This window comes from Histoplasma capsulatum, genomic scaffold (genome assembly GCF_000149585.1).
Source record: "Histoplasma capsulatum NAm1 scaffold_2 genomic scaffold, whole genome shotgun sequence".
In the NCBI taxonomy this organism is placed as follows: domain Eukaryota; kingdom Fungi; phylum Ascomycota; class Eurotiomycetes; order Onygenales; family Ajellomycetaceae; genus Histoplasma; species Histoplasma mississippiense.
In genome coordinates this window covers 2,169,298-2,188,724 of record NW_001813981.1, presented here as the reverse complement: position 1 = coordinate 2,188,724, position 19,427 = coordinate 2,169,298, and the positions used below count along the sequence as shown (strand labels likewise).

The following is a 19,427-nucleotide window of genomic DNA, read 5'->3' as shown; positions in this document are numbered from 1 at the left end:
CCCACGCTCCGTGTTACCATTTTAGGACTCATCGCTGCTGCCGTTAGTTGCCAGTCGACTATTTAGTGTAATAAGTAAGATGACAATAACCTCGCCCTCTTTTTGTATATTCATGTTATATGTGGAATTGGAAGTGGTATGCACTGAAACTAACCGATTGTGTTTAATTCAGGATTTGAGAGTATAATACATGAGTGTACGTTGCGTGGCTGCCTTCGCTCCCTCTATAACTTCGAATTTTATCTCCCCGACTGAAATATTCCATCCAACATATTCCATCAGAACACATACTGACAAAACATCCACACTACAGTTGACCCTTGGTTCAATTTCAGAGCAACTAAATACCTTGTGAAGCATGGCTTTTACAGCTTTTGGGACTGGTTCGATGACCGTAAGGCCGCCTTCCTTAAAAAGCTTTATCCGAGAGTTATCAGTGCGTTTGGCAATATCACAGAAGAGCAAAATCTAAAATAATATATTCTTGCGGTTAGGGACATGGCACCCCCTTGGGCGTGTTACTGGTGGTACTTTGTACCCGGGCTTGATGGTAACGAGTGGTGTCATATACCATATTTTCCGATTCCTTTCCATTCCAGTAGATATCCGGAACATCTGCGTGCTGCTTGCTCCCGGCTTCTCTGGCTTGACTGCCATAGCTATGTATCTCCTTACCCGCGAAATGTCTCCTTCACCGTCGGCTGGTCTTCTTGCTGCTGCCTTCATGGGAATTGTGCCTGGTTACATATCTCGCTCCGTCGCTGGTAGTTACGACAATGAAGCTATTGCGATATTCCTTCTCGTCTTTACGTTTTATCTTTGGATTAAGGCAGTGAAAAATGGATCAATTATGTGGGGTGTTCTGACAGCCTTGTTCTACGGTTACATGGTATCTGCCTGGGGCGGATATGTCTTCATCACCAATTTGATTCCGCTTCACGTATTCGTTCTCATCTGTATGGGCCGATACAGTTCCCGCCTTTATATCAGCTACACTACATGGTATGCGCTAGGGACCCTGGCCAGCATGCAAATCCCCTTTGTGGGGTTCCTGCCTATTCGAAACAGTGATCACATGTCGGCGTTAGGTATGTTTTCCTAGTTTTATATTTCTTTTTTGCGGCAAATCCCCAGGATAGAAACTGATCCCTAGTAGGGATTTTCGGTCTCATACAGGTGGTGGCATTTGTCGAGTTCATTCGCTCCCAGGTACCAGGGAAACAATTCCAAACTCTACTCACGACCATCATATGGCTCATATTCGGCGTCTCTTTCTTCGGCCTTGTTCTTCTCACCGTTTCCGGTGTCATTGCTCCCTGGAGTGGCCGGTTCTATTCTCTATGGGATACTGGTTACGCTAAAGTCCATATACCGATTATTGCTTCCGTTTCAGAGCATCAGCCAACCGCTTGGCCTTCATTCTTTTTCGACCTTAACATGTTAATATGGCTCTTCCCAGCAGGTGTATATATGTGCTTCAGCAAACTAAAGGATGAACACGTGTTCATTGTTATCTATGCAGTTCTCGCGAGCTACTTCGCCGGGGTCATGGTTCGACTGATGCTTACTCTCACACCCGTTGTCTGTGTTGCCGCTGCAATAGCTTTGTCGAGTATCCTCGATACCTACCTTCTTAGCTCTCCAGTGGAGCAAGATGACAGCGAGAATTTACCGAAGGGAGGTCTTCGATCTACGCGGACACAGGTTGTAGGGATTTATTCCAAACTTTCAAAGGGGTTAATTTCTACCTCCATCGTTATCTACCTCCTCATGTTTGTGGTTCATTGTACCTGGGTGACATCAAACGCATACTCGTCCCCTTCTGTTGTTTTGGCAAGTAGAACGCCCGATGGGAATCAGCTCATCATTGACGACTTCCGTGAAGCCTACTACTGGTTACGCCAAAACACTCCAGAAAATGCTAAGATCATGTCGTGGTGGGATTATGGCTATCAAATTGGCGGCATGGCTAATCGCCCTACCCTCGTCGATAACAATACGTGGAATAACACCCATATTGCAACAGTCGGCAAAGCAATGAGCTCGCGTGAGGAAGTCAGCTACCCCATCCTCCGACAACATGATGTTGATTACGTGTTAATTGTCTTTGGCGGATTGGTGGGATACTCTGGAGATGATATCAACAAATTCCTATGGATGATTCGAATTGCCGAAGGGATTTGGCCAGACGAGGTCAAGGAACGAAATTTCTTCACCTCTAAAGGTGAATATCGTGTCGATGGAGAGGCTAGCCCAGCCATGCGAAACAGTCTGATGTATGTCTCTCTTGTCTTTCTGGCGTTCTCCCTTGCCTCTGTTTTTTTCCTTTCTTTCTTTCTTTCTTTTCCCCTCCACCTTTTGTCAATTTCATCCCACTAATAATTAATTTTATCTAGGTATAAAATGTCGTATTCCAACTTCAATGCGCTCTTCCCGGGTGGTGAAGCGGTTGATCGTGTGCGTGGTGCGCGTCTCCCGGCTCAAGACCCACAGTTGACTACGCTTGACGAAGCTTTCACCAGCGAAAACTGGATCATCAGAATCTTCAAGGTCAAGGATCTTGATAACGTCGGGCGAGACCATAATAATGCCTCCGCGTTCGATAGGGGCCGCAAGAAGAAGAAAGCACCGAAGAAGCGGGGACGGAGGGTATTGAGAACCGAATAAATATTTCTCATTCTTGGTCATCCCTCTTACTCTTTCCTGGCTTTTTCTTCTTTTTCCTTTTTCCCGCTTTAATTCAGATTCTCTTCAAATTTTGTCAATTTAGTTTACTTTTGTAAAATGTATGCTAGGTTTCCTTATGCAATCTTTTCTTCCACTTGTTGTTTATGGTTGCGAGTTTATAACCCGTAGAAAGGGGATAGGGGTTTCGTTTTCTCCTGTTCTTTCAGCCCAACTTTCTTCTTCTTTCCAAGAACTTCACAAGGGGTTTTGTTGGCCAACGAAACGGGTGCCGCCTGGCCGCAAATAGTGGTATAGATTTTGTTTTGCGTGTTCTCCACTTCCTAAGAGGAGCCATGACGGGACACTTTTTCAAGTTTCGCGAGTTTTGTTCAATCTTATTTTAAATATTATTTATTTCGAAGGGACGAGGTTTTGCGGGCATTACTAGTTTTCGCTGTTTCGTTGGAGCATCCTGCCTGCCATCCCCTCTGATTTTATTCTCTGATCAGCCAAGAGAACCCAAGAGAATCAATACGCCATAATGTGCCTTGCCAATCGACCGCCAACGATGCTGGTGCATGTGCATGGAGAGGAACTGATTGGGTCGAGAACTGATGTCAACGCCGATATCACCGCCCGAGCTAAGTTTTGAATACGAGGGTTCTAACTGAAAAAGAGTACGAGAGGATGCCTTGGTCAAGTGAGGGGCAGTATCATCGCAACGGGGATGGGAATAAATATCCAGGCACGTCTCGTTTTCGAGGAGGAAGTAACCGTTATATCGATGACAGCCAGGATCGCATTGCCAGCCTTCACGCCAATTAGAGAATCGATATTTGTTCTTAAAGAACGTTGATCGATTTCCATTCTATCCAGGTCCAACCCATCCTCTCAACAGACAACTGTATGATGGTTCTAGGCAAGCTTCTCGGCAAGAAGAATGAATCCGCGAAAGCACCTAAAGTTGGTAGGTTTCATTCATAATGAGACAGACCATTCAATTCTCTGTATAGCCCTGTCCCTGCTCCGCTCTCATGGATTTATATTATGAACAGCCTCAAGCCAATACATTCTTTCATTTTTGCGGTTCGACTTTTGAATCGCGCCACTTGGTAGCTGTTTTTAGCTAACATCCTACAGAAGAGCCTCACGTGCTTCCCCCGTGCCAAATGCAGGATATGAAGCCCATTTCGTCAGGCCCAATACCACGGCCGCATGAGCGGCCGCATCCGCCAACCCCCCAAACAGGCAATGGCAGGCGGTTTGTAAATCCACAGTCATGTACTATGCACGACAAGTACGACATATCCATATTCAACATAACTCTAGTGCATCCAATACAATCGACGTTCATCACCTTTGATGTTGTCCCTACTCCTCCTCCGACGGAACCAGCACGTGGAGAATTCATCAAGAACTGTTTCATTCAACAGCTCAATTGGTATCCTTGGACATGCGACGTGATGTCTGAAAACTTGACAAATACCACAGTCAAAGACGCTGGCGTTGAGATGAATATGCAATCCCGCTTTGCCGAAGCTGAAACCATAATCACTCCTTTGTATCGCAGCGCTCAGAAGAAGCTGGGTTACATGCACCCCACAACCATCTACCACATGAACAATCTTGGGGTAGCCTTAGGCGGCCAAGGGAAATTTCGGGAGGCCGAAGCAATTCTATATGACACTGTCGGGATGAAGTTTTCGGAGATAGATCCCGCACATCTTAGTACGCTCGGCAGCATGATGAACATCGCGCTTGCCTACAAGGGCCAGGGTAAGTGGCAGAGGGCCAACGAAGTTTTGAGCCAGATGATAAATATCAGAGCGTCGAGCGGCGGTACGGCGGACCCAGACTTTTTGGATTGGAATGATCATTTGGGCGTGGTGCTTGCGATTGAGCAGAAATACGATGAGGCAGAACAGGTGTTGATGCGCTGTTATGAAGCACGACAGAACCTGGGGCGTGACCCTTATATATTTTGCACGCAATATACCCTAGAATGGGTTCGGAAACAAAAAGCATCACAGCTTACAAATGAAAAGGAGTCAGGTTGATTCCCCATCACAACAGCCGATCAGTCTGCAAATCCCCAGGATATAAGAATAATCAATGCTCTTTTTATTACTTTTTTCTTTGTCTTTTAACACTTTCTCCCAATTGTTTTCCAGAGTCCCGCTTCGTCTGCCTCACGGAGTTCAGGAAATCACATTACAGCTCCATCTCATGCCTTTACCTACTTATTTCTGATTTAAACCTCATTTGCTAGCCATTACCTTCCTGTTTTTATTTTCCTTTAATAATGATGCTTTCAGCCTCTTTTCTCCTAGAGTTTACGTCCTACTGTATTTCAAGCCCCTAACGATAATTGTACCTTATCCTGGATGTATAAGCTCAAACTTATCACCGAAATACAAATGACACATGTCCACCTGCTGTTTATCATTTGTGCATTAAGAAAAGGGAACGAAGGGCTTTATTAAAAATAATGTAGCACAATCCAAGCCTAAGAAAAATCCGACTAATATAATTCCATACTTGACATGGACAAATCTCTGCCCTATTGTCACGATTCCGTGCACATTCCCCTTCCAGTTATCAAAAACTCTACTATGCACATCTGCATATGTTTCTCTTTGTATGTCTCGTCTAAGTTTTAATACACACAACTAACCGCTTCACGAAAAACAAGGTGTAGAAGAGAAGGAGGGGTGAGCAATACAACAGTGTAATAACCTAAACATTAGGGAACGAAAACAGCAGGTGATCTAGCCGAAATTACATCACATCATCTGATCACCACGGTGCCTCAACCAGGCACAGTAGTAGTTGTGGATGACGAATCAGCCGTATTATCCATCCCCTTCATTTCCTGCTGCGGCGTGCCGCTCAATGTTGAGCCAGGAATCGATTCAGACTCGCGCTTAATGTCCTGATTTTGGGCGTCGACAATGCCAGCAGCACCTGGTTCTGATTTTACACCATTCGACGCATTGTCACTGGACACAGCTCTGGGATTGAAGTTTGCGTCTTGGTCAGTCGACGGCGAGGCTGTTCGTGGAGTTTGTGTTGTTGATGTAGGGTTAGGTTTAGAGGTAGAGTTCTCTTGCTTTGGAATGGCATGTGGTCGCCATTTGAGGAGGATTTTTGAAACGAGTGGCCCCGCTTCGTCCACTATACAATTCGGCCATAGTGGTTAGATTTGTCATGGTACAGGGATGAAGGTGTGGAAATTTATGAGCATAAGGGGAAAAGGTACAGATACGGGTCTTCTTTACCTTTTGTATAGAGGTCTTGGAGAGCATCTAGGCAAATTTCCCTTGCTGGAGGCCGCACTAGGACAAGATAGCTGCATTTTAATTAGTATTGAACGGTTCATATATTGCAAAGACATTTGTTATGTGGGCCTGCTACTAAGACTTACTGAAGGGCTTGAACACATAGGGCAACACGTTCAGGATCATTTGCCAAACTCTTCGTCTTTTGCACGAGCTTCGGGCTGAGCTCCGGTATCTCACTTAGAAACCTAATCAACACTTTATCCTTGCTGTCCAAATAAGGCAATATGCCTTCCAGTAGCCTCATAACCCATTTCTCATAGTGTTTCGAGGACATGTTACCATGTTCACCATTATCCTCTGTGGCGGCATATTTCAGTTGTATTTGGTCATTGTACCACTCTTCGTTCATCCAGGAAATAGCGGCATTGATTCGAACACGAAAATCTTCAAGGACATATCGATATAACATCTCCCTGATGCCGTTTGCCATGGTGATGCGTTGGTTCAATAACAATTGGCGGCCGTCTTCAGCTTTAAAATTCTCATCCGTTTCATCCACCTCCAAGCCGGCCGAGGCTCGAGTTGCCAATCGAGTGAGCAAGACCAACCAAGAATCCCTATCAAAAGAGCTGGCTGCTAGCCTCCCGAAACCTGGTTTCTGGGAGCCTTTGGTTGACTTTGATGGTTGCTCTAAGGTGGAAATCATGTTAAAAACCCTTTCAATTGCACCCTTTCCAATTTCGGCGGCTTCTTCCTCTGTTAATGGTGGTGGCTGAGGTAGGACAAAAGGGCCGAGGGCAACGAGATCTGGTTGGAATTGTTCATTTCCGGCAATGGACGATGCCGTTGGCATATGAGTCCCAGTTGGGATGTCCATTGGCTGATATTCTGGTTCGTAGTCATCATCCTCTTCTATGCCGGCTGTTGATATTGGAGCGGCATGCTGTGAGGATTGTTGTTCGAAGACTTGTTTCTTAGATAATGTGAGGTAACGAGACCGAACAGCCTAGATATTGAGCAGGTGAGTCTAGTTTTCTTTCTCTTTTCAAGTGAAATACGACTCGAGGATACATACGCCAATAGCTTGATCTAATGCCTCAGGATCAACTCGACTAAGCACAGGAACGGTGATTTTGACAATCAGGTCTGCGGGAAGCTGTTTGACATCAAAGGATGCCAAACCCGCTTCATCGGTCAATGTGAAGAGCTGAGCAAAAGAATTGGGGCCAGGGGGCATGGGAGGGATCTTCAATTGAGGGGGAGTATCAACGCCAAGTCTTGCACGCTTTGCGCTATCTACGAGATCAGTCGGTTCGGTTGGCAGCGCCCGTTTTTTCGATGCTTCTTCGAATATATCATTCCGCGACTGCGCTAATCGTTCCAAATATGGCTGAATGCGGCTTGCCAAAGGATGATTTGGGTTCCTAAAAGCACCGATCAGAAACCAGTTACTGCCTTACACTGCCTGACTCCGTACCTCTTCATTAAATTGATGAGCAGTGCCCTCGTGGTCCGTTCCATGGACTTGATATTTACTCGAATTGTAGGAGTCATTGGCGCATTTGCTTGTTTAAGCGGGTTGAAATTAAGAATCGCATTTACAATCTTACTTGAAATGGACTGTCGGGTGCGTATCATGACCGGGAGGCAATTTAACGTTGCGTTGACCAAGATAGGATCACTATAACTGTTAATCGGTGGTTGTCTTGTCTTACTACCGGTACAAACGGATTCGGATACACACCTCGAATTTTCATTGAACACGTTGAGTAGCCTATCTAGCAAGCCAGAAGCTTCTGCTTCGAGATTAGGTAGTGGTATAAGTGGATGATTTCTCGGCACAATTGACAAGGAGGTTTCATTTTGCTCAGGACGCTGTAGCTGTGCTTAGTATTTCCAGATGATAAATTTTTTTAGGATGCTATACATACCCTTGGATCAGATATGACGCCAGTAGTTTGGACCTGCACCACCTTCTGGACAAATTTGATACAGCAAGCCTTGATGTTATTGGAAGCAGTGTCCCATCGCTTTAAAATATTCTGCTTGATGGCTGTCATTTTTTCCCACAATGCAGATTCGTTGGAGTTATCAATGCTAGTAGAAAACCGCATTAAATCAGAACCATGCTACCCATGCTGATGAAGAATTACTGCCTTTGAGAGGGAGGATCGCCCATCGACTCTTTCCCACAGCTATTCCGATCTCCGCAATTCTAGCAGATTAGGGATTTAAGGGATTGGGGTGCCGGGGTTCGACATACATAGTTCTAAACACCAATGGGTAAATACTAGCAGCAGTTTGAATAACGCCCTTTACGACACTGGCATCCTCTTCTGGATTTTCCAATAATTCCCACAATGTCTGCACCACCTGTGTACTCAGCTTCTGCTTCGGTTGTTGGGCCAGCGCGGGGCTGGCAAAAGTTTCTGCTAGGAAATCGGCGCCCCATCGTCGTAGTTCTATCCGTGCCTTGGCGCCTATTATTGGGAGTATGCCCTGAACGATCTGTGGATACAAAGCAGCATCACCAAGCACAACATTCCTAGCAGTATCCAGCTGGGACATCTGCTCCGCGAGATTGTCGAAAGGCAGAGCCATGGTGACTCTAATCCGACCGGGTCGCAAGACCACGACGGTTAAATCCAATAGCGTTTCGTAATACTACTTCAGAGTGGAGATGTCTAATTTCATTACTTTAGCTGGAGGACAAATCGCGAATGTCGGTACGCAGCGTTCGTGGGCGGCAGGGGAAGTGGACGTGAATCGTTATACGACCAGGAGAAATTTGATGGCAACGGAATACAGGGAAAGAAGGAAGGTTATTTACCACCTGTAATGGGCAAAGGCTGGAATGGAAAAAAGAATGCTACATGGAAAAATAAAGTAAAAGCAAGCTAGGGAGTTTTATTAATCGTTGAGCTGATGGTGGTGGGCGAGCAATGCGTGTTGATTGAGCTGGTTGTTTTGGATAGGAGCAAGTTTGCGGAAGTCTGGAGCGTAGACGTAGCTTGAAGGTGATAGCGCTAACCTGATCCGGATTGATAACCGCCGGCAGCAAGCGTTTGCACTCCGCTGGTTGATGGCATGCGATCAGGCGAGTGAAGATACATAAGCAAATAAGTGAGCTACACTTCACGAAATACTTGCTATCCCTAGCAATTTTCTCTTCATACCAAACCAGCCCAGCTCCTGTTTGCGTGAATGAGCGCAGACAAAGGTATTATCACGTGATGCCAAGGTTTCCTCCTCCTCTACTTTGAGGGCGGAGAGTCCCTTGCAGGCAGGCTGTCTACTCGATGTCATGAGAATTCAAATGGATGAAAGGCAACCATAGATATCGGCATTTTACCATTCCGCCTTCCTTGGGTAAGCGAATTCAATAAGAACCCGAATACACAATTCTCTCTATCATGACGATGTAAGTTTACCCGATCCCCAAGTTTATGCCAAAAACTTCCATTGAACCAAGCCAGAATCAACTGACACTTGCTTCCTTAAACAGCTTCAAATCCTCATACTACGATAAAGACTACAGAGCGGGCGCTGCCCTAATTCGTGCCCGTCGACCGTATCTGATCAAAAATGCCGCTACTGGGCTCGCATTGTTCGGCTTCTGTATAGGCGTTTGTGAGTTGTTTCCCCTCATTTGGGTCTCCCCGCGGACGGTCTTGGGCTTGATCTAATCGCGATTTTCGTATAGACGCTTTCACCATAAATGCTGTTGGGCAAGATGATTTCTCGGACGTGAAGCTTCCTGATAAGAAACGGGGCGACACAGGCCGCGTCACAGGGCTACGAAAGAACTATAAAAAACACCTGCGAATAATACTATAATGGCCATCCCGTCGTCGAGCTATGCCACAGTGGAGCCACCTATCACATCTACCGAGAGTTTACGGTGCTCCTACTCACCATGATATTCATTTTAAATCGCATGGCGTTAAGTAGGTTCTCTGATTGGTTGGGAAAATTAAATATGGAATTTAATGAAGTTCTCACTCTTGGGTCAATGGACTGAGAAGGGGTCAGAGTGCAGAATGAAAGTTGGAATGGGTACTATGGGCGCTCGTTTGGACAAATATGGGAGATAATCTTCTTCCACAGCTCCAGCGAAACCGGGTTATTTTATCACGGTCCACTAATTACCTTTTCAATCGAAGTTTTGCAGGCATCTACGCACAGTCTCCGCTCTAATCTCCTCTTCCTAAGTTCTGCAATCATGTTCTACCATTTATGTACAAATACGCTATCTTCACCTGATTTCGAAGTTTTAATATTTTCATGGATATAAATGTACCATTTTGTTACCCTACACATCCGTGGAAGCAAATATACATACTCTACTTGTGTATTTGTTCTTCGGGGGTGGTCTCTGGACAGTTTATTAACTCACGTTCCCCAGTTGTTTGTGTTCTCACCTTCACTTCTCAAGTTTCAATCTCGTTGCCCGGAGAAAAGTTATTGCCTCTATATTCCATACCCAGAGGCCAGAGCTGTTATGTCTTCCTATCCGGCTTGTTTGGTATGGCAATGTAACAGGACACGAACTGTGGACTGCGGCTTTCAAAAGGGAGAACGTCAGTCTTTCCCGGGTTGACGCAGGCATTCCAGTTCGCCATTGCAAAATCTTTATGGGTTGTTAACCATGGCCTTGATTTCAGGAAGAGAAGCACGGATATCCCTCCAAGGTATCTATTCAGTACTACCTATGAAGTTTACTCCGGCTCCTTGCATACATACTATTAAGGATTGCATGCTGCGTAAGTTTGTCTATGTGTGTACAATTCACAATATGGATGGTGACTATCCCAGCTATTTAGCGATAACCTTGCGTAAAGGGAACGGGTTGTGAGCTAACCGCTCAAACTTTACGAGGTATTGTGAGGGGTATGAGACATGGTTTTCTGCTCTAGGCGATATCAAAATATCCCATCAAACAAGCCAACGGTGAAATAAGTATAAATGTCAGGCTAGCTGCTCCCTCAAAAGATTGTTTTGAGTCCATATGTGTTGAAAGACGCTCACAGGTAAGATCAAGGCCCTTTGAACCAGCCATAGAGCAATATAATAATGACACAACTACCAGCCTAGTTTTCTACGCGGGTCTTCATTCCTTCAACCAACCCTGAGCCATTCCAGCTGGCAACTCAAAAACCGTCCATTCATCATGAAATTTTCGTTCCATGCGCTTCTCATTACCGTGTTTATCAGCATCCACACCTCTGTAGAACTTGTCCTCTCATCCCCTCTCAATCTTGTAGGTATGTGAGAAATGAATGCTCCGTATGCCATTCACTCGAACCCCTAGTTGAACAGATATGACAGATCATCAGCTCTCCAGGCGTGACTGCAACTACAGAGTGTTCTGTCCGACTTCGCTAGCAGAGTCGTGGTGTGTCTCCTGGGATACAGGATACGCCATGTGCGTGCAGAAAAATGGGAAGTATCCAACGGTGGAATTGAACCGCTGCAAATCTTGTGTGGAAAGTAATTGTGCGACGACGAGATGCGAGGAGGTTATGGATTGAGAAAGTAGGAGGAGTTATCCTGTTAGCCTGAGATGGGACCAGATAAAATGGCGGTACTTGTTAACCACAATATAGTTAACTAGGTAGGCTGATGAGATAAGTTGTTTGGGGCAAATAACTAGTTAACTAGCGTAATTCCCCAAGCGAGCGAGCAGCCCCAAGCGAGCGAGCAGCAAAACTAGCATATCTCAACTAACCAGAATTTAAATCAAAATTATCTACTCCCACCAACCACTAATTAAATTAAATTAAATTACATGAAGTTGAGGACATCTTATTCTTGTATGCCCAACAGTATTGCAATTGCTGCAGCGTTGTGGCGCTCGTATGCGGGGTCTAGGCTCCGGGGCCGCAGGTACGGAATGTTGAATAACAGGCTGTTCAACAGGCTCAGCTGCAGGAATAATAAGATTCTGAGCTTCATTCCTAGTTAGACCCCCTGCACTTGGGATCCTGCGTGTAGACCTCTTGCGTTTTTGCTTCTCTTTCTCATTTGCATTGAAAATATCCTCATACTGCTTCTTCATAACCATGGCGCTGACCATCCCGTATTCGCAGGCCTTGATTATTTGGTCAAAGCCTTCCACTAACCCATGAGGTTGATCCTGATCCATAAGATTTCTGACCTTATTCACCTGCTTCTGCAATTGCCGGGGGTTACTAGGTGTTTGTAGGATCCAGGATGACGTTGAATTGCTTGACCTGCTGGCTGGGGGAGTAGGGGTTCGGAGTTGAATATTCAGCTGCTGAACAACGCATTGAGGATCCAATGGAACTATTCCAGTGGCCCTGAACCCACTTTGAATGTTTGAAGCCTTGAAGGCTTCCCGACGTGCTGCAGGATAGGCATCTAGGAAATCTGTCTTCTTAATGGTGTTGAATCCTAGCCGCATTCGCTGTTCAACTAGGGTTCCGTACGCGCGCTTTAAAGGTGCAAAAACACCCACATCTAGTGGCTGCAAAAGGTGTGAAGAATGTGGTGGCATGCAGAGAGGAATAATCTTATTCTCACTGCAGATTTGGTCAAATTCCGGAGTAAGATGACTGCCGTGCCCGTCCAGAATAAGAAGAATATGGGTTCCAACCCTGCGTGGATTTGCAGCTGGAATAAACAGCCGTGTAAGCCATTTGATTCCTATCTCATCTGTGGTCCAGCCATTAGGACTAACGTCCAATCTCCAGCCTTCCGGCAGCCCGTCAAACCAGCCTTCCTGAATATTGTGACCTTTGAGGATAATATACGGCGGAGGGGCCCATCCTGACGCGTTGACTGACTCAATTGCAGTCACCCACTCACGATTCACAGGCTGTATAAGAGTTGCTCGTCCGTAGTGCTCAGCACTAGTAATGACCTTGGTAGTTGCACAGAGCCCCATTGCAAACCCAGCTTCATCAAAGTTGTAAATATCTTCAAACACAATCCCATGCTCAGTCATTACCCTCTCTAGGGTCTTAAACCAATCCTCCACAATCCTGCGGTCTTCACACTTGGCCCGATCATGGTTATAGCGTCTTGAGAAGCGGCATTGGAGCTCTGGACGGCGTGCCACTAGATTTGACACCCAGTTCTTGCCAACGCGAGGAGGGTGGTTTGTATGGCTAGGCTTCCGTATGGCAAGAAGATGATTAGCCATATTCTCCACAAATGCAGGCCGGGGTGGTAGTCCTCGTAAAGCTAGGTCTAGGATCCATTGAACAAGCTTATCCTCTTCAGCAGGAGTTAATTTATGTGAATTTGCGCGTAAATTCACCCGTGAAGATCGACCACTGAGTCTATGACCAAGTGTAGAGCGTGGCACATTAAAGATGCGTGCAGCTTCAGAAATAGAGGATATTTCCTGCTTTTTAATAGCATTTATCGCGAGTTCAAGTCTTCCCTCTATCTCTATAGAGTTCCTAGCATCTTTAGAGCGAATTGGTGGCATAATTGCGCGTTGAAGTGGATGAGTAGGTAAATTAGTAGGTGGAAGAATTTGGCTGCTCGCTCGCTTGGGCTGCTCGCTCGCTTGGGAATTACGTTAGTTAGTTATACATCAGCCCATTATTAATAACACCGTGCCAAAGTATTAGTTAGCTAGTATTTATATGAGGCACAGCCATTCAATTTCACAAATTTACCCTTCCAAGCCAACCCTAGGGTTTAACAGGTGCTATACATTAACTGCACATTAAAACAATGCACATACGGCCATATTGAGAAAACTTCCACCCTCATAGCTATACTTGAGCCATAGTATCGCACGGCCAATTTTCAAATACTGTGCGGATTTGCTGTCGCTTGAAGCCTGGACATCGTGCTGGATTAATATGCTCCAAGACGAGGGTGTATGAAGTAGAGTAGCAGCGCGAAGTAAGGGTATTACATTCGTCACAATTCAGCGAAGAGATAAAAACTCAGTTTCTGTTCAAGATTCTGCTCGCGGGAGAAGGATTATCAGCGCCTCATACTTTAAGAATGAGACAGAAGACGCTTGATTGTGAGTGATATCTTCGTCACTAATAACTGAAGGTTCAAACCCGATAATTCCTCTGAGACTAAAGTGAAGGGCTTGGTTTGGAATTAAAATCCTTGGGTTGAAAACATGCCTCTAAGACAAGAGAAAATGGGATAACCATTTTTTTAACTCATATTATGGGTTCATAAGGTTGAAACAGCTCATGAGCGGGTAGTTCAAACCAGCTGGCGTGCGATATCAAGGATCTTCCTCGCTACGAGAACACTCAGCTCAGAGTCGGTATGTAACTTAGCTCCATAATCACTTTCTTAATCTCACTAATTGCTGAATTCTCCCAGGTTTTATTCACAATCACTCAGGGCCGACCAGATATCGGCCTCAGCCCCTAACCCCATTTCAATTCTGGAGCCGCACATTGAACAATCAAATTTTCCCCAGGTTGTCCTTCTCAAAGTCTCAAAAGATCATTGTACATCCATTTTCCAGTTTGGCCTGTCCCAAATTAGCCACGGAATAAGTCTGTGGGCCATCACAAAAGAATTTCATCATTCAAGTGCCAGTTCTAGAAGCGAGTTTAGAACAACTGGCGAGTATTGCTCGGATGTGAACTCTCAACACTGAAAATCACCACTTTTTTCCATTGGAGGAGACATTTTGCTTTCACCAAGTCATGAAACTGAGAGAGAGACAGGTCACCATGTCAAGCAGAATGATCGCAGGATAGGAGCCATGGTACTCAATCAACGATGAATGAATCTAGTCTACGCCATTGACTGCCTTGGCCATTGGCTCTTTCTGTCACCGATGCAGTTCATCAACAAGAGGCGGAGAAAGTATTCCAGAACGGCACCCGGAAGGTTGCTGTCACACTGAAAGTCGTCCCGATGAGGGGTAAGAGTGACTCGGTCCAGAGAGAGCCATAAAACTGTGACACATAGCCTTCATCACATGTGCCAGTTTGAATGAGCCTGCAGGAAGCCTGGATTTTCCAGCGAGTAGATTCGGCTCGTCAAACCGTATCATCACCAATTTCGGTGCCTAAATCGTTGTGAAACTGGGCAAGAAAAAGAAAGTGTTGGGTTTGGGATGGAGGAATGGGCCAAGACACACATGTACAACTCTCGGAACACAGCTTGTCGTCATAGTTCAGATGGAATATAGATTCTCGATAACCCAATATTTATGGGATTGATCTCAGTCTTCAGATTGTATCAGTCTTTCGTCGTTCCCATAAACGGTATCCCCAGATCCGTGATGTAGATGATGAGAGTAACTGGGCATGAGAGCGGCCGGAAACCGGAGACAGATAAATATAGCCAAGCAGCTGAATGGAGTTGGCGCGGAACCGTAGTGTAAAATGTAACATCAACAAAGGATAGAAACGAGATTCAAAAACAAAACGCTGTGCTCTCAGCAGGCCATACCAATCTAACAGTTGACGAGCCAGTAGTTAACCCTATGTCGATGATGTAATTAACCTGGCTATTTTGTATACCATGACAGCAAGATGGGATGTACAGCACACGTACGAAAGGAATACACATGCGCAGTACATATATGCCAACAGGCGACAGAAGTTACAAATGGAAGCCACAATTGGTACACCCCACTTCAAGTGTCACAATGGAAAGACCTACCCCAGAGGAACCCTGCTTCTGCTTGAACCCTCATGAATTCATGAAGACCTTCGACGACTAAAAATTAAAGGATTCCTGGAATGGCAGTGTGAGATCTGCGACTATCGGATCAAGTATGAAAACTTGGTCCCATCATACTGGGGACGACTGAAGATCTTGTATTGTGAAGTATGAAAGCATCGTGACTGATGCTTCTACACAAGATGGCTACTGTAATGTAAATGATATCTTTCCTCTGAGGCCAATTCGCAGGCTCTCAACATTTACAATACACCAATATCTTGTCCGATGAATGGGAGGAGATGAACGGGTTTAGGTGACATTCCCCTGAGAAATTCGGTAGTGATAAGGACGACATCTATTGACTCCTCTGTGAGGAAAGGGAGTGGTGCACCAGGACATACGCCGACGAGAGACAGCGGTTACCGGCGTCGGCTGATGTGCTCCTGTCCTACATCTTTAGCTCTAGGCTCATCGCCTTGTTTGACAGGTTCGTAATCATGACCATCATCTTCAAAATTCATTCCGACAAGGCGAAAGCTATTGGAACCATGAAGTTCCCCTGGTTGCTAGGGGCTAATGCGAAGATAGGATGCCCAGTGACTAGCCATTGATGAGTTGGAAATTGAAGATTAGTCAAATTATCCTCATAGACAACATAGACGGTGGGCTTATGTGGGTTGAAGATGCGAACTTGGCTCTGAAGCCACGATTGCAGCCGACTCCCGGGCAAGAAAGAGGAGACCAGGGTCTGATCACTTTAATGGTGTTTTGCGAGCCACAAGGAGAGCCAGCACAGAGATTCGACATTTAGAGACGGTGCCGTCACCACCGATTGCAGCACCGATGGCCCGGAGAGTATCAATCTGGCAACAAATGGTTTTACCAGCGCTGATTACTTTGGTTCGAACGACCTAGCTCGAGAGGACCAGTCCATATTCATCAACGACAAATACCACGGGAACGACGTGGAGAAGGTCTATTCCTATGGCTCCATATCAGCCTCTAGACGGTCCGTAGTGAGGGTTTGGAGATGCTGAATACGGTACTGACTAAGTGGTCTTGATGTACACCGACGAAACAGGCAATAGACCACGAATGTAAAATGTCCCTGCCGCCCACAAAACTCCTCGTCATTTGCTAACACAATCATGAGATTCCTTCTCATCACCCATAACCCTGAACCTGTATATGACCTCCGTCTGCGATTTGTCGCGGTGGAGTTCCACGACGACGACGACTTCGCCGATGACGAATGATATTCTCCATCCTCACTCAATAAGCGATATCAACCCCCATATAGATATTTAGTGAACTAAGGACCCAGTGGTAATTCCGGAATGTGGTAGGAGGAATATAGGGATTACTCGATTTTTCCATGATTGCTCCCGTCCCGCTGTTCTGAAGCCACCAGGTATATTGCATTGCTCCGGTGAAGATCTGACCTTCCGGACTGCTTCTAGAGCCAGGTTGTCCTGTGAAGCTGAAGATATTGTGTCGTGGGCTGAAATTGGTATGTCTTTGTCTTCAACGGAGGAAATGGGATCATAGCCTGAGGGCTGGTTCACATTACCAGGGGAAGGGTCAGGGGTATCTGCAATTGATGTAGGAAATACATAAGATTGCGGATAAATGTCCGAAACACCATGTATGACGGATCCATTTTCTAAGAATACCGCCAACATATCCATTCAGGCGTTGGAGGATCAGGAAGGTGCTGCGACGCTAGGATGCTTTCCCTGACAACTCAAATACCAAGCAGCGAGGGGTTAGTCGGGCATCCTGCATGCGATGTGTTGAGCGACGTTGCGAGATTGAAAGATGCGATGAGCTTGGAGAGATTAAACCCCAATTGAAAGGAAGAAAGCTAAATATTTAGCTTGGATTTTCTTGTTCATGAGAATTGAGCAGTTGCTTCTCCTCCCATTGTCCAACTCTATCTCTCATGGTTTGATTATGATCATAAGGTCTTCCTTCTGTCGCATCAGAACCGTGCGAAACTAATTAAAGTGTCAGGGAAATAAGTCCAGTAGGATGACGCTCACGGACGTTCAGTCACACATATGCCTGAGTCCGGAGGACTAATGAAGCTGACATAAATAACAGTTCTGGTCATGCACAATATGGAATGGTTGAAGCAAAGCACCCCGATGAATGGGGACTCAGCCAGGGTGCGTTCGACGATGCAGTTCACCGTCAGCATTAAGAAACCAATCACGCGCATTTTGATAACACAAACAAGGAAAATGTTCTTAAACCAGCAAAACTGGTTCGTCAATATGGTTCAGGTGGATGACAAATTGAGTTGCAACCATGAATGACTCTCAAAACGGGCAGAAGTTTAAATATCAAAGGAAGCCTTTATCTCTTCCCAGATCACCCAATATTCAACAGTCTCATGCATGTCCCACTCACTATTTGCCAACGGAAATAGGGAGGGTCTCCATCCATCGATGAAGCCTGGGTTTCAACCTGGTTTGGGGAATATTGAACGCGACGGCTAGAAGCCAGAGCTCGTCAAAATAGGGTCATGGGGGTTGAAAGCTTTCCGGTGTGACATACAAACGCTTCTTCCTGGCGTACGGGAGTATTCATAGATGCATCTATGATGTTGTCAGAAGGGATTCTCAATAACCGCCATTCTAGAATAAACAGACGCTCCTTCTCTATCGACAGTTTGCCCTGCATTTGCCAGTGTAGGAATATTTTTCCATCACTCACGCATTCTTTCTTTCCGAGTTGAACTATTCCGCTGGGGGCCGGGTGGGTCGCTATATTGCAAGGGAACGAATGCATGCACCAAAAAATCCTATGTTCTCAGGGAAGGTATGAGATGTTGATGAAGTACCTGTTCCTGTACAGTACTCTGTAGATACGTCCGTTTCATGGAACAAAAAATGCTTTGGAGGGTTCAACGGTCCAGGCTTATCTGAAAATCCTTAAGAAAACTGAATACGCTTCGTGCATGGAGACAGACCGGATTGAATCCGTCATGAAGTGGTAAATCTGTGCATTTCCTCCCTTTGTATCCCACCATGAAACACCTTTGTTAGGCTTGCCGTGGCTCGTCTTACAAGTCGCGACAGAGCCAATTGAGTCGAGTCTAGCAACAGCCTGGGACAGTCAGCCGAATTGACGCAAACAACTAACTCAACGACGGCTTGGGAGGCTGCTCGCCCTTTGCTTCACTCACGCACAAGCCGGGAAGCCAATCGAGTAGATTTCACCAAGCGCCCGGTTATAAGAAAGACGCCTTTCCCTTTCACACTTCACCCCGCATCGGACCTTGACTCAGCAAGCGGCCTTTTTGGACGCAGGACAAGTTGAGCCCAGTTGCACTTCACCGCACTTTTCGCCTGGGAGAAAACCAATTGAAAACAAAGCCTCTCTCTATTTAGTTAATAATAAGCCAACACTGTGTAGGTAGCTCAAACCAAAGAACCGAAAAACCAACCAATTATTTAACCAGCCATGGGGGAAAAAATAAAACTTCCCCAGGAACACACCAGAAAATAACTTGCGATGAAGATCCCAGCTAATCAAGTTGAACGTGTTCCCACCAATGCACGGAACATCGATAGGATCATCATTCGCCCGCCATCTTTCCACTGGGGGTAGCTCCTCAATCTGAATAGTCGCATAGCGCCTGAAATCTGAGCCCTTTTCACGCGCCGATCTGCGATGTGTCGATCAGCCTCGTCATATGTCTATCACGCTTCGATCGCAACTGCCCCGCCATCATGGAACTCGCTCTCTTTCCTTGTCTTGCTGCTCTGGGCGCCCTCCAGTATTATCTTCCTCCTCTGAAAACAGGTACGTTTTGCCCTAGTTCTACTAGGGAATCTGAATGCATGA

At 45.8% G+C, this 19,427-nt stretch overlaps 7 protein-coding genes across 7 annotated transcripts in view; 4 read left to right on the top strand and 3 right to left on the bottom strand.

Moving 5' to 3' along the window:
• HCAG_02726 (oligosaccharyl transferase STT3 subunit) overlaps positions 1-2,667 on the top strand; it is a gene marked incomplete at both ends in the record, with an annotated part of 2,938 nt that extends 271 nt beyond the window's left edge. Inside the window, 4 exons of the mRNA XM_001542505.1 lie at positions 358-394; positions 495-1,088; positions 1,157-2,276; positions 2,397-2,667. Of these exons, the coding sequence (XP_001542555.1) occupies positions 358-394; positions 495-1,088; positions 1,157-2,276; positions 2,397-2,667 (2,022 nt within the window). The remainder of the gene's footprint in view (positions 1-357; positions 395-494; positions 1,089-1,156; positions 2,277-2,396) is intronic.
• A 909-nt stretch (positions 2,668-3,576) lies between these two features.
• On the top strand, positions 3,577-4,724 carry HCAG_02725 (predicted protein; the record flags this gene model as incomplete). Its single annotated transcript, XM_001542504.1, has 2 exons — positions 3,577-3,634; positions 3,808-4,724. 2 exons carry the CDS (start codon positions 3,577-3,579, stop codon positions 4,722-4,724), a joined length of 975 nt encoding a protein of 324 aa, XP_001542554.1.
• Positions 4,725-5,476: 752 nt separating this feature from the next.
• Positions 5,477-8,549, bottom strand: HCAG_02724 (conserved hypothetical protein; the record flags this gene model as incomplete). The annotated part of the gene is made up of 7 exons (XM_001542503.1): positions 5,477-5,841; positions 5,946-6,016; positions 6,092-6,954; positions 7,024-7,372; positions 7,426-7,823; positions 7,880-8,045; positions 8,212-8,549. The coding sequence occupies 7 exons, from the start codon at positions 8,547-8,549 to the stop codon at positions 5,477-5,479; spliced, it is 2,550 nt and encodes an 849-aa protein (XP_001542553.1).
• Positions 8,550-9,361: 812 nt separating this feature from the next.
• Positions 9,362-9,785, top strand: HCAG_02723 (predicted protein; the record flags this gene model as incomplete). The annotated part of the gene is made up of 3 exons (XM_001542502.1): positions 9,362-9,369; positions 9,454-9,578; positions 9,652-9,785. The coding sequence occupies 3 exons, from the start codon at positions 9,362-9,364 to the stop codon at positions 9,783-9,785; spliced, it is 267 nt and encodes an 88-aa protein (XP_001542552.1).
• Positions 9,786-10,447: 662 nt separating this feature from the next.
• Positions 10,448-11,007, bottom strand: HCAG_02722 (predicted protein; the record flags this gene model as incomplete). Its single annotated transcript, XM_001542501.1, has 3 exons — positions 10,448-10,578; positions 10,692-10,763; positions 10,977-11,007. The coding sequence occupies 3 exons, from the start codon at positions 11,005-11,007 to the stop codon at positions 10,448-10,450; spliced, it is 234 nt and encodes a 77-aa protein (XP_001542551.1).
• Positions 11,008-11,118: 111 nt separating this feature from the next.
• Positions 11,119-11,562, top strand: HCAG_02721 (predicted protein; the record flags this gene model as incomplete). Its single annotated transcript, XM_001542500.1, has 3 exons — positions 11,119-11,212; positions 11,277-11,438; positions 11,555-11,562. The coding sequence occupies 3 exons, from the start codon at positions 11,119-11,121 to the stop codon at positions 11,560-11,562; spliced, it is 264 nt and encodes an 87-aa protein (XP_001542550.1).
• Positions 11,563-12,139: 577 nt separating this feature from the next.
• Positions 12,140-13,671, bottom strand: HCAG_02720 (conserved hypothetical protein; the record flags this gene model as incomplete). Its single annotated transcript, XM_001542499.1, has 4 exons — positions 12,140-12,222; positions 12,279-13,252; positions 13,598-13,629; positions 13,666-13,671. The coding sequence occupies 4 exons, from the start codon at positions 13,669-13,671 to the stop codon at positions 12,140-12,142; spliced, it is 1,095 nt and encodes a 364-aa protein (XP_001542549.1).
• Between the last annotated feature and the right edge of the window lie 5,756 nt (positions 13,672-19,427).